Below are 14,291 nucleotides of genomic sequence, written 5' to 3' on the forward strand. Positions count from 1 at the left end.
CCCCCAGCCCCGCCCCCCATTCCCTGCATCTGTGCAGCGCTGTCCCCGCCTGAGCATCCCTCCCTCCTCGGAGCCCCTCCCCCTCGGCATCCGGGTGCAGTGGGTGAACCTTCCCCGTGGCCCAGGGCTGCGCTCGTTCCTCGCCACCTGTCCTCTGCCTCCACTCCTGGGGTCCTTGAGGATGGAGATGACACCCCCACGGGAGCGGTTCTGAACTAATCACTTGAGTTCATCAGGATTGGCTGGGACAAGCACGCAGCTCTCTGCTCACCTCCACGCTTTATCCGTCTTGTTCCACATCTTCAACGCCTTCCCTCTCTCTCTGTTCTCTCCAGCTGCTCCAATACTAACCATCCGCTAAGAACAAGCTCAATTCCCACCTCCTCCGTAAAGCCCTCCAGGACTACCCTCTGTTGATTCTTTTCCCTCTGAGATCCTAGAGCACGCTATACCAACCAGTTTTCAGGGGGAAATTCTTTGCCTCTCCTCCTGTGTGTTCATCTTTTCTCTCCAACTCGACTATAGCGTTCTTGAACGGAAATCAGTATTACCGAGTGACTGAATATACTTTTCACGAGTAAGAAAATCAACTTAGGATTTTTTAACTTTACAGTAATGCGAAAGCAATACGCATTCAGTAGAAACTACTTCGACTTTTGAATTTTGAGCTTTCCTCGGGCCCACCGTATGGGGAAAGACACTTCCTCCTGATGCTGGGTGGCAAAGCCCCAGCTCCCCACCAGCCACGCGACCACACCAGGAGACAGCGGATAGATGCAACCACCACGGACCCAGACAAGCACTCTGCTTGTCAGTACAGTAGTCAATAAATTACACGAGATGGTCAGCACTTTATTAAAAAATAGTCCTTGCATTAGATGATTTTGCCCAACTATAGGCTAACCTAGGTGTTCTGAGTGCACTGAATGTAGGTGAAGCTAAGCAGTGATGTTTGACACGTCAGGTGTATTAAATGCATTTTCAATTTATGATATTTTCAACTTACCATGGGTTTACTGGGACGTAACCCCATGGTAAGTTGAGGAAGATCTGTACAACAGAAGCAGCAGCCAAGGAACCAGTAGGAGAAATAATGGTTTTTATTTAAAGACAGTCACGGCATGGAAGCAACCTAAGTGTCCATCAACAGATGAATGGATAAAGAAGATGTGGCACATATATACAATGGAATATTACTCAGCCATAAAAAGAAATGAAACTGAGTTATTTGTAATGAGGTGGATAGACCTGGAGTCTGTCATACAGAGTGAAGTAAGTCAGAAGGAGAAAAACAAATACCGTATGCTAACACATATATATGTAATCTAAGAAAAAAAATGTCATGAAGAGATTAGTGGTAGGATGGGAATAAAACACAGACCTACTAGAGCATGGACTTGAGGACGTGGGGAGGGGGAAGGGTAAGCTGTGATGAAGTGAGAGAGTGGCAGGGACATATATGCACTACCAAATGTAAATTAGATAGCTAGTGGGAAGCTGCCGCATAGCACAGGGAGATCACCTCTGTGCTTTGTGACCATGAGAGGGGTGGGATAGGGAGGGTGGGAGGGAGGATGACGCAAGAGGGAAGAGATATGGGAACATATGTATATGTATAACTGATTCACTTTGTTGTAAAGGAGAAACTAACACACTATGGTAAAACAGTTATACTCCAATAAAGATGTTAAAAAAAAAAGGATAAAGTGGTAACTTTTTATGCTCTTTGAATGTCATTTTATTGAAATCTGCTTGCTACGTATGGTTTCAAAACAGGCTTTTTTTCTCCAGATAACTTTTTTGAAAGTAAGTTATAAGGTGTGGCTGCTCTATTATTTAAAGATGTAACTTATTAACTTAACGCCTCATAATTTGGGCTAAATTTATGTGTTAAACCAACATTTAAAAAATACACTGTTTTACATAGTCCCCTCTAGCTAAAAGCTTACATGATTATACAGGTGGCATAATTTAGGAACAATGACCCATTTCATGCCACAATTTACAAAAGAGTGGTTATTCAAGTAATTCTCATTCCCTTGTAACCTTATACCTCTTCTTTTCTGTATCGCCTAGGGCTTTTAGCAAATTCTGACCTAGGATGTTTAAGCTCTCCCTATCTTTCAGGCATTGTCTTAGGTGCTTATTTATTTCTCATGCTAGCCCTGTAAGATAGTTACCATTGTTATTATTCCGTGAGATATTATGGAAAACCCGAACGAACTTTTTGGTCAACCCAATATTATGCTCAACATTCAGCAGTTTTAGGGGCACTGAAGCTTGAGGAAATTAAATGCTTTACCAAGATTATAACAAATCTCTGGATGCAAATCCAGATCTGCCCCCCAAATTCTTTCACCTTAGCCAGTCCACACTATAGTGCATTTGTTTCATTTTATGCCTTTTACTTATCTATTACTGCATAACAAATCAAAACAGTCATCATTCATTATTCTCTTGGATCTGCAATTTGGGTGGGGTTTGGTGGGGAAGGGGTTTCTCCTCCATACAACACTGGCCTGTTGGGGGACTCAGCAGGGGGGGCGTGGGGGGAGTCTCCTTCCAAGATAGCTCCTCCTCCCTGCTGGCAACGTGGTGCTACCGCTCACTTCTCTTAAGGGATCTTTTCAAGGGTGGCTGGGGTCTAAGGAACAAGTGTTTCAAAGACAGAAAATGAAGTGACCAATTTCTAAAAGCCTGGGCCCAGCCATTTCTTCTGTATCCTATTGGCCAAAACCAGTCAGAGAGCCCAGATTCAAGGAAAGACGTCATAGATTCCACCTGTCAAAGGGAGGAGTGCCAAAAAATTTGGGGGCCACGTGACAAAAGCCTCCCACTTTATAAGATTTACTCGTTCGGAGTGATTTCGTTAAATTGTGAAATTCCTATTTTATGAATGCAATCATCCCCTGCAAGTTTGCATATACATACCTACCCATGGTAGCTTCTCAGAGGTGGGAAGGTCTAGATCTTTTTACACCTTTCCTGCATATTCCTTTTACTGTGATTACAGTGGATTCTCTACATAGATAATTTGGGCTTCCGAAGACAGTGACCCTGGGCTTAAGAGGGAGCTTTTATTTTCATGTCTTCTTTTCAGTGGTCTCAGCAGAGAGACTGGTTCTCATCACCTGCAGCTGGACCAGTTTCCCCGCTGGCCACTCCACTACAGTAGAGAGGTCTCTTTCTTAGATTTGATACATCTTGGTCTTTCCCTTTTAACAAAACTTGACCAGTTTTCATGCCTGACTGGGATATCAGATATGACAGTTTGATTCCAATTATTCCAATTGACCTTTGCACACAAACATCCCTCTCACAGCCAGTGTTTGCATTGATATTTTTGGCAGTTGTGTTGGTCCTGCCTCCTAGATGGATGAGTCTAAAAAATAAAGGCAGCAGCATGTGTCTCTTACTTCCTTTGTAACTCTCCACACCAATCAGTTAGGAGTTTGATGTATACAATGCCCATCTAATAAATAGTGCAGCTGATGCTTAGAATAAAATCTAAAGAAAATATATTCAGGGGCAAGACTCTCTCTGAATGATACTATACATAATGGATCGGATTCAGCATTATGAAGGATACCCTTTCAATTTTGTGATTTCATTTCTGAGTTAGATTCTGCAATCACTCTTGGAATAAGACACCTGACATCTGGGCTTTGCTGTTTTGAGTGTACCCCCATGTCAAAGTCTTTGAGATATTCTGGATTGAAAATGAGATTTCAAGGAAGTATTTAATCGGAAGTGGGTATTATTCCCTTTGAATTGCATCCAAAGCTGCAGTTTTTTAACCTTTCAGTAATTTAGTATCACACAAATCTTTTTCTAATTATACAACAGCCAACATATGTTAATTTGTAGAATGAATTCTGTTTAATTACAGCAAAAAATATGATGGAAACTAAAGCTCTGAAGAAGTTATACAAAGGAATCTTTAAGTTAATATCATTTTCTTTTAGATTGTACATAACTCAGCACCTATGAATCCTTGTGAGACATCTACTACAAGTTTTACTTTTATTTAAATCACACGACCGTTAAGAACGAGACTTAAAAGAATTTCCTGAGTTGAAAAGAACTGTCCGCTTACTTTATCAAACTCGACTGCTTTGTAGATGAGTGCCTGTTACGCTGTAGGAATTCTATCATTTGCCATCTTAAAAGGTGTTTGTGAGTTTGTACTTTTTAGTTGTCTATTGCGGCATATCAATGTACCCCAAAACTTAGTGGTTTAAAACAAATTATTATTATTATTATTATTTTATTTTGCGGTACGCGGGCCTCTCACTGTTGTGGCCTCTCCCGTTGCGGAGCACAGGCTCTGGACGTGCAGGCTCAGCGGCCATGGCTCACGGGCCCAACCGCTCCGCGGCACGTGGGATCTTCCCAGACTGGGGCACGAACCCGTGTCCCCTGCATCGGCAGGCGGACTCTCAACCACTGCGCCACCAGGGAAGCCCACAAAATATTTCTAGAGAGATAAAGTGACTTTTCCCAAAGCCATGCTAAGCACTTATCTTACAAAAGTATTCTGATACGGTATTTGCATGTAATTTCTGCTTTTATATATAAGGTGTGTAACACCCTATAGCTCACTGTCTCTTCTTCTTTGTATTAAGATATTTCACTGGGATATAATTTGGGGCATGTCAAACTAGATGATCTGATTTAAATGATCCTGGGTAACTGAAGGCTTCCACCGTGTACAAATGTTAAAATCGAAATAAGTGAATATTCGTGCTAGGGGAGAGAAGCCTTTCTGGAGCGGAAGACTCCTGGACTCTCTTTACTGCCTCGCCTACCCTCCCCGGAATCGGGTGGGAAGTTAAGGGGTGACTTGACTGGAAAATGTGGGAAGAATAAACCAGGCAAGCTCCACCCACCTGCTCACCCCTCTCCCTGGGGAAGTGACCCGTCTGTCCACAGAGAGGGTGTCTGTGCTCCCCGCTCCAGACTCCATGTTCTGTGGAGCAGACCCTCCGTCCCTCACCCTCCCCAGCCCCACTGCCAGTGTGGGGACAGAAGACTGTCTCATCCCGATGTTTAGTGTTAGGAAGAACAAAAGCATCCCCTGGTGTTACCTTTATCAGCAAAAGTGGTGACAATTTGATCTCCTATCTGCAAACTCTTTGGTCTTTTTTCCCTCAGTTCAGAATTTGGGAGGATCTAGAAGGGTACAGTTTACAGAGTCACTGTCAAGCCTCAACAACTCATCATCATCCCAACAGCAACTATTATGATTAGTAACGCTTGTTGAGCACTTGCTATGTGTCAGGCTATCAGTTAACTACATTTTCATGTGTTATCTCATTTAATCTAATTATGACAAAGCCAAGCCAAAGAAACCACACAATATAACTGGGACTTTCGGTAGCTTTCATAGTTGGCCACCATGAAATCCTCCCTTCCCTGCATGCACATGCCTCACCCCACATCACGAGATGGGGTCTACTTCCCCTCCCTTTGACTCTAGGCTCACCTTAATGACTCACATAGATAGGACGCAGGGGCAGGGAAAGTGACATTTTGGGACTTCGGAGCCCAGGCCTGAAGAGGCTCAGCAGCTTCCACTTCCTTCCTCTGGGGAAGCCAATCCCCTACAATGAATCCTGAATGATGAGAATAAGCTGGAGCGAGGGAGCCCTCGTGGAGGAGCACAGAGGAGCCAGACACGGGAGTGAGAAATGGTAAATCACTGGTTTAAGTCACTGCGTTTTGGGGCAAGTTGATACACAGCAACAGACAACTGAAACAAAATGCAAACTTGCAGACGCCCTTTAAAATGGCAAATGCACCATTGCCATGGTGTAACAAGAATTTTTAAAGATCAGCAGATGATTTATTAAACCATAAAGTCATGATCTATTTGGACACAGAGTACCTATAGGGTCCAAGTCACGCTTTCTCAAATGTCATTCTAAATGAGCCACTTTCAAGGGACAAACGATACCATCACCTCAAGACATCAGCGCCACTCTTATTCCAAAGGATAAAAGCTCTTCGTTGAATAATCAAGATTATCCCTCTCTATTCCCTGTAGAGATCTCGCCATCTCTTTGCCTCATATTCAATTATCGTAGGGAACAGTTTCTACACCCTTGCTCTCCACTCCTTCCTCTGGGGAGCCCTCCCAACCCCGCACCCTCAGCCCCAAGCTGGCGTACTCCTTCCATTGTCTCTTTAATGCTCTGCTCATATTTCAGCTCAGTGCCCATCACATATAATTTATGATTCATGTAAACTCTGTGAGAGCAGAGACCTGGCCTGTTTTGTTACTGTTGTATTCTAAGCACCAGAACAGCACCCATACGGAGTGGGGGCTTCACTCATTCACTTATCAGTGGTTGAATAAGTGAATGAGTGAATATGCCTTCCCTCTCACCCCGGGCCAGATACTGTTTCTTGGGGTTGAACATCCGATAGCACTTCTTTCACTCTCTCCCTTGTGGTAGAGGGGCTGGAAGCCTGGAGGGTCCTAGTCGCACTTGTGGCCAGGGTCCGAATGCAATCCCATTCTGCCAGATGGACAATCTGTGTGAGATCTGGAGGGCAAAGGGGAGCCAGGGCGGTTCTTCTGCCACCAGCTGTGGTTGACACTCGGGTTCAGCAGATGCGCGTGCTTGTAGAAGCCAACCAGCTACCCAGTCCCCAGCGGCAGCTCTGATCCTGGCAGTGGCTTCTACATTTGAAGTAGAAGTGACAGTTTTGGCAATGTGACCTAAATGCCTAATGGTGCCCCTGACTTTCACTCCTTCAACCCTTACAATGTTCGTTTCCTACAGTATCTGTAACGGCTTTTGTTTTTACTACTGAGTTCTGATAGCTTCACAGATGGCATTCCCTTGAGGGCACAAAATGCCTTGTTCCTCTCCGCATACCCATACCTGCAGTGTCCGGATCACAGTGGAAACTAATAAAGATAATAAGGATAATAATAGCAAACAGTGTTTAATAAGTGTCCAGCACTGTTCTAAGTGCTTTACGTCTATTAGCTTATTTAATCTACTCAATAACCCTGTGAGGCAGGTACTACTGTCTTCTTTTAGAGATTATGAAACTGAGAACAAATAAGTTAAACAACTTGCTTAAGAAATCACTGCATTACACGGTGGACTGAGGAGTCATCAAACCTGGCTAGTTTGGCTCTCAAGTCTGTACTTGTATCTAGTATTCTCTCCTGCCTGAATAATGTTTGCTGAAGGACTTGAAGACTCAACCACTAACATTCTATAATTCATTTATTATAAATGTCCTGTCTGCATTTCTCATAAAATAGCCGTTCACGATATTTTCCTTTAAGACTCTCAACTTTGAAAGATGTTCTTGCAGCATCAGAAGAGTATATATATATGCTTCTTGTGCTTAACTATTTTTTCCAATGACTCATAAAAACAGTGAAAAAATAAGGAGCCTGGATATTAGCATTGTAGGAAAGGTAAGAAGAACCATGGTAAAGAATATTCATAGGTTTCTTGTGAATTTCTTGATGCACATTGTTCTGCCTCTTGTCTGGGAGCCCAAGCTAAAGCCAATGGCCATTGGATGCAGCAACTGTAGCGATTATCTCTCTCTTGTTACTGCGGCTTCTGCCAATTGGAGAATAAGCTTTCCTACCAAGACTCCAAAGGAATGGAGAAGAGAGTCAGGGAAGATGCAAAGACAAGTAAAGTAAAAAGTCTAAGTGGGAATGGACTCAGCATCCGATCATTAACATTGTGGACAAAAGTGCACAATCTTCAAAGATGACCAGTGCATAAATCTGTGTGTGTGGGGGGGTGGGGGGATGGGAAACAAACAAAAGAGGCATTGGAGGTATCTTTCTCTCCACTCCAGATGTCTCCTGACTCACTGAGGGATCTACTAGTAGCCGTGGACAGGGCCGGCACTTATTCCTCAGGGGACAAGTGTCTTTATCTGATGGATGCATTTGGAAGGAAAATCTGAGCACAAATAGCCCAGCCCCTTCTTTCTCTCTTGTAAGTAAACCTGTCATTCTTCTCAGCTCCTCCGTATCTTAAGTTCTAGAGGGCTCAACTCTGTCCATGGGGAGGGGTCTGGACTTTGTCCACTGCTGATAGTGATGGGGAGGGTAAGTCTGTGCAATTCTGAGGTTCAGTACTGGGAAACTCACTTGCCTCAAGTTAAATGCCACATTCCCCAGTAAAGAGCCACAGCCCTTACCTGCAATTACAAAATCCCCCAGTGTTGAAAACAAATGTTTTCCCCAATTCATCTGGCAGCAAAACCTGAAGTGACCTGAGTTGATGGTGGCAAAAACCTGACCTTGATGGACATGACGCCACTTACAGTCCTTATTACCCCACTTAGAGCTATGTGTCCAATACAACAGCCAATAGTCACATGAGTCTATTTAAATTTAAGTCAATTACTATGAAATATTAAAAATTCAAATTCTTAGTCATACTAGCCACATTTCAAAAGCTCAACAGCCATATGTAAATAGTACTCTCACATAGAATAATGCAGATAAAGACCCTCAGCATTGCAGAAATTTCTACAGTACAGCACTTAGTCATGTTTTCTTATAAACATATTCATATCTGGTTATCAGATATTAATAATAATAAACAGCATATGCACCATTTTCCCCCTAAATCTAAAAAAATGTGGAATTGCAAAATCGCTTCTGGCCCAAAGGGTCACAGATAAGCAGTACTGGCCTGCTTCAGCTTTTATTAGTTATAAAGGCAATATTTGGTCTTTTTTCAGGTTTAGACTTTACCTATTATGGACTGAAGGACTGTATCCCCCCAAATTCACATGTTGAAGTCCTAACCCCCCCCCAATGTGATGGTATTTTGGGGTGAAGCCTTTGGGAGATAATGGTTTAGATGAGGTCATGAGGGTAGGGTCCCATGATGGGACTACTGTCCTTAGAAGAAGAGACACAAGAGTTCTCTCTCCCCCATACGAGGATGAGGCTGAGACTGGAGTGATAAAGCCACAAGCCCACAGACGTCAAGGACTGGCATCAAAGTAGGAAGAGGCAGAGAAAGCTTCTTCCCTAGAGCCTTCAGTGGGAGCACAGCCCTGCTAACACCTTGATTTCAGGCTCTAGACTCCAGAATCATAAGACTATAGATTTCTGTTGTTTAAAGCCCAATCTATGGTAATTTGTTATGGCAACCCTAGGAAATTAAGACAGATTTTGGTACCAAGAAGTGGGGTGCTGCTCTAACAAATATCTAAGAATGTAGAAGCAGCTCTGGAACTGGGTAGAGGCTAGAAGAGCTTTGAGGTGTGTGCTAGAAAAAGCCAAGAACACCATGAAGGACTGTTAAAGGAGACTGGTAAGAGCGCAGAAAGAAAAGAGGAGAGCTGGAGAGATGGCTTCTCAGAGAATACATAAACAATCATGACCAGACTATCGACGACAAAGGCCTTCTGGTGACTCTCAGAAATGAGAAACATGTTATTGGACAATGGAGAAAAAGTGACTTATAAAGTAGCAAAGAACTGGCTGAACAGTGTTTTGTGGAAGGTAGAATTTAGAACCAACGAAACTGGATGTTCAGCTGAGGAGATTTCTAAGAAAGTATTGCAGAATTGGCTTGGTTTCTCCTAACTGTTTATAGTAAAATGAGAAAGAGAGATGAACTGAAGTAATAACTGTTAAGCAAAAAGGAACCAGAACTTGATGATCTTGAAAGCTCTCTGCCTATCCATATTGCAAAAAACATGTGGAGGTTTGTTCTGAAAAGAACAGTAAGGGTGTGGTCACACAACCATTTGGTAAAGAAATGAGTATAGGTGTGAAGCATGGACTGTGCCCCCCTTCCCACCCCCCCAACCCCGCCCAGCAGAAACACAGCCAGTGTGAACTGGAGGAGACAGGTTGACAGAAAGGAAGGCTGTCAGACCTCTTAGGCCCTACAGGACTGGAAACACAGGGCTACTGCCTGTGAACATGTGTTCTTCTTGAAGACAAAGGAAGAATGACCCCAAAGATTCAGAGATCATCAGGGCTGCCTTCCTTGGTTTCAAAGTTGGGGGGAGGGCATCACCTGGGCTTCGACAGGGGAGGCGGCCTCTGCCTAAAGACTTGGGGGCAGGGCTTCCTGGAGCCTGGGTGGGTGATTCCCTCCCTGCAGAGCCATAAAGGTGAGACTGCCGCCCCAGCAGGTCCAGAAGGCAAAGCATCAAATCAAAAAGGATTATTCTAGAGCCTTAAAACTTAATGGCATTTGCCTTGCCAGGTTTTGGATTTGCTTGGAACCCTTCATCCTTTTCTTCCTTCCAATTTTCCCAGTTTTCTCATTCCTTTCGGAATGAAAAACTTTATCCTATGTCTGTCCCCTCATTGTATTTTGGAAGCCTATAACTTACCTAACAGCTTCACAGCTGGAGGGGAATTTTGCTTCAGGATGAGTCCTATCTGGAGTCTCACCCACATATTATTTAGTTGAGACTTTGGGCTTTAGACTTTAGAGTTGATGCTACAACAAGACAAGGCTTTTGCAGTTGCTGGGATGCAATAAATGTATTTGGCATGCCAGGAGGACATGAGTTTTGCGGGGGGGTCAGGTGCAGAATGTTATGGATTGAGTGCTTGCCCCCCCGCCCAGTTCATATGTTGAAGCCCTAACTCCCAATGTGATCATATTTGGAGGTGGGGCCTTTGGGATGATGAAAGTAGAGTCCCCAATATGAGACGTGTCCTTCTAAGAAAAGGAGCCTTGGGTAAGAACTGAAGCAGAGAAGAGGAATACTATTTAACAGGCCCCTCCAATTTCAGTCACAGGGAGAGAACTGTGCAGGCTCCTCTCCTCTGCATATTCACAGACAATTCAATTCAGGCTAATCACAGTGGAGAAATTTATATGTGCTTTAGAACCACTGTTCCAAGGAAGTATAAGTGCCGTTCTGGCAGAGAGACAGTGGTTAAATGACTGGAAAGATTCCAAGGATTAATAAAGATGCCACAGATGGGACTGCTACGTTGGTGGAAGGTGGGACTAGATGAAGTCCGAGGTCCGTTCACGCAAGAGAACGGGGGACAGTTATCCCTCCCCAATACTGGTTCTTCTCGAGTGTCTATCGTACAGTGGGGACAGCTCTGATGCAGATATACTTTTGAATAGGAATGTGTCCTTTAGAGTTCAGGAAATCCTGCCATTTCCTTGAATGCTCCTATGGCTACCTTTTCATGGGGGTAAAGTGGGTCAGGGCAGCTATGGTTCCTTCCTGCTACTCAGCTTCTTGCGGCTGTCAGGCTTCAAGAGGAAGGCCAGCATTGTTGACTACAGCCAGCTGATTTTCTTGACCATATGGGTGTAAGACATTTACAGAAATCAGGCATGAACCTAAGTACAAAGAGAGATGTTTTAGGCCCCTGCAGGCTCCAGCTTCTTTCATTCTGCTAGATGAGTTCAGGCAACTAGCTTAACCTGGTGCCTCAGTTTTCTCGTCTGTAAAGTAGAGAGAACACCCTCTGGTCCACCATCCTCATAGGGTTTGAGAACGAAAACCGAACTACTGACTGAGCTAATCTATGCTCTAAAAACATGTATTATCTTAATTACTGATAGGGAAATTTCATACAAGCTTTGTAAAGCAATCTAAGGGAGATCCTTCCTGGATTCTTAAAAGTACTGCTATGAGTTCAACACAGAGAAGCCTTTATTTAGAGCATAAACTGGATTCCCGCTTGTAAAGAAAAGCATGAGATAATATTCTTTGTCTTAATTTGACAGTGGAGAGGCTCTTGAGTATTGGCCGACAATCTAATATTGGATCACACCAAAACACAACCATTTGCTTCCTGAGTCATGGTGGTAAAGTGCTGTCTCTGACAGAGCATTTACGGAGATCGCAAAGCTTCATGTTCAGGATCTTAAAAAAAAAAATACCTATCTCTGTCTTTTCTATTTAATATACCCTCGGCTCTCCATTTGGGATAAAAGTTGAAGTCCTGCTCCTATTGCAATTTCTCAGGTAAGATTCACATTTCTGGTCTTTTAAGATCAATGTGCAAGCTGCCCAGCTCAGTGACCAGAAGGCATGATCCACTCCCTCTCTTGTCTGCTGTCCTAATGTTAATACACGCTGAAGCTTCTATTGTATTTCAAGAAATGGGAAAATTTATAGAATCACATGTACTGGCTTAAGAAAAATGACATTAATCTTGAATATTAATCCAATATTAAGCTAACTTGATATAAATCCATTATCACTGATTTTTATCCTAGAAATTACAAATTCAAAGAAAAATAAACTACTAATGATATTAGCAGACTTTTCACTGTATTTTAAAACAACTTTTTTAAAGAAAAGCGTTACTTAACTGGTTTTACATCAGCACACTTAACACTTCTTATGACGTTTTTTTTTAAGCTCAGGAAAATTAAATTCTCTCAAATACTGCTGTTTTACCAATATTTTTAAAAACAACACCGAAAACTTAAGTTGCAAACTTCCTTAGGTCCTTCAACATGCTGCACAGCCCCACAGTTTTCTTTATCCAGATTTAAGTAAAAAATCCTGTAAGACATAGTTCAGATGAAAGGAATTTTAAAGAATGTACTGCAGCTTTCAAAAAGCCTCCTTAATTACTAAGTGCTGTGAAACTGAGTTGTAAACTGATAAAAGGACAGTCATACCGTCCCTCAAAAGTATACAGCCCTTCTAATACTAATCACTGTGGGTTATCTATTTGATTCTTTTCCCGATCCCCTTGTCATAGTGAACTGTACCTGAAATTTCTGCTAGCGTTTTATGAAACAGTAATTTTTTTAGAAAGCTATTTTTTATAGATCCTCTGAATGCTTTTCACAAGCAACCAGAACCCAGAACCCTGGGTTTTGAAATGATGATTCTATCCATATGACTGTTAACTTTCTTTTTTCCTTTACTCCTTTGTCAGAACCAAGGCTTGTTAGCGTGTAGCAAGTTTCCTATCTCACACGCCTATTTCAGTCTCCTATAAACTCATCTTAGGGCCAAACATTTATTTTTCTGGGAAAGAGCGACTCTTACAGTTTTATCCAAGCCAAGTCAAATGCATCCTACTTTTTCTTTACTTACTGGGAACGAAAGTTAACGTTCAGGACTGGGAATTGATAGGCAGTGATGAGAGAGAAACTGACCACCCGGAGCTCAGCCGCTGTGGTTTGTGAATGCAATAAATCAACAAGTTTTCATTTAGCAGCTACCAGGTCCCCAGCCTTTAGCTGGAACACGACTGAGAAGGCCAAGTTCTAGACCGGGGCGATCTAGCCCAAGACCCAACTGTAGAGATGAACTCATCCTGAACGCTCCACCTGGAAACCAGCGTCAGCCTGTTTCGGGACCGCACAGCGCGTTTCCCCCTCGATCTCCGCGGATCTTGGGTTCACAAGGGTCTCCTTAGCTCCCCCAAAGGGTCCCACTAGCACACCGGCCAGAGGCAAGCCTTGGGGAACCCCATGCTCTCACTTCGCCTAGGCCTGAACAAGTGGCAGAGAAGGGAGCCCCCCATTCAGGAATCTGCCGCGGAGCCGAGAGAGCGAAGAGGACGTATTATTTGCGTTTCACGATAACCTCGGAGAAGAAACCGCTAAAGGAAAGAAAAACGGGGTGGGGGTGGGGAGTGGCCGGATGAAGCTTCCAGAAGCGTCTTTTAATACCTCGGACATTTCTTAGACCAAGAGAAATGGGTGTCCCAGGGGAAGTCAGCAGGCAGAAGGAATGAGCGAGGTTAGAAGAAAAGTGATTCAAATTAAAAGTCCCAAGCGCTCAGGACAGCCTCGGTATTAGCTAGAGAAAGGGAGCGCCGGGGACGCACGGCGCGCCCGGCTGTGCCATGGCACTCTCTCTGGCTCCCGCCGCGCAGACGGATAGGACAGACGAACAAGCGCAAGCGAGGGACTTACCTTCAGGGTTGGCGCTGATGAAGACCCGGACGCTGCGGCCGGCTGGCATCAGGTGAGAAGGCAGGGCGGTGAGGTTCCCAGAGAAAGCCGCCCGCCGGAGCGCAGAGTCCCGGGGACAGGGCAGCTTGGTGCCCGCGCCGGCCGGCCACATTGCCTTCAGGGAGGAAGAGCCGCCGACTCCTGCTTCTCGGGTTCCTGCCCGCGGCTCCGCGGAACGGCTAGATCGATCCCCGCAGGCGGCGCGGCTCAGAGCCGCTCCGAGCCCGAGGCGACGCGGGCGAGCTCCGTGGCGCACACCAACGGCCGGCGGAGAGCGGCCATACGGACCCTCGGGCCCCTCTCACCGCCGCCTCCTGCCGCTCTGGGCGTCAGCCTTCGCTTGTTGCCAGAGCTCAGCGCAGTTGCGGGCGGGAG

At 44.4% G+C, this 14,291-nt stretch overlaps 1 protein-coding gene across 1 annotated transcript in view; it reads right to left on the bottom strand.

Annotated features, from left to right (window-relative positions):
- Positions 1 to 14,090, bottom strand: part of NWD2 (NACHT and WD repeat domain containing 2) — a 223,248-nt gene extending 209,158 nt beyond the window's left edge. Inside the window, exon 1 of the mRNA XM_024132871.3 lies at positions 13,878 to 14,090. Within this exon, the coding sequence (XP_023988639.1) occupies positions 13,878 to 14,028 (151 nt within the window). The 5' untranslated portion in view covers positions 14,029 to 14,090. The remainder of the gene's footprint in view (positions 1 to 13,877) is intronic.
- Between the last annotated feature and the right edge of the window lie 201 nt (positions 14,091 to 14,291).

The sequence above is a fragment of the Physeter macrocephalus genome, chromosome 7 (assembly GCF_002837175.3).
Source record: "Physeter macrocephalus isolate SW-GA chromosome 7, ASM283717v5, whole genome shotgun sequence".
NCBI classification, from domain to species: Eukaryota; Metazoa; Chordata; class Mammalia; order Artiodactyla; family Physeteridae; genus Physeter; species Physeter macrocephalus.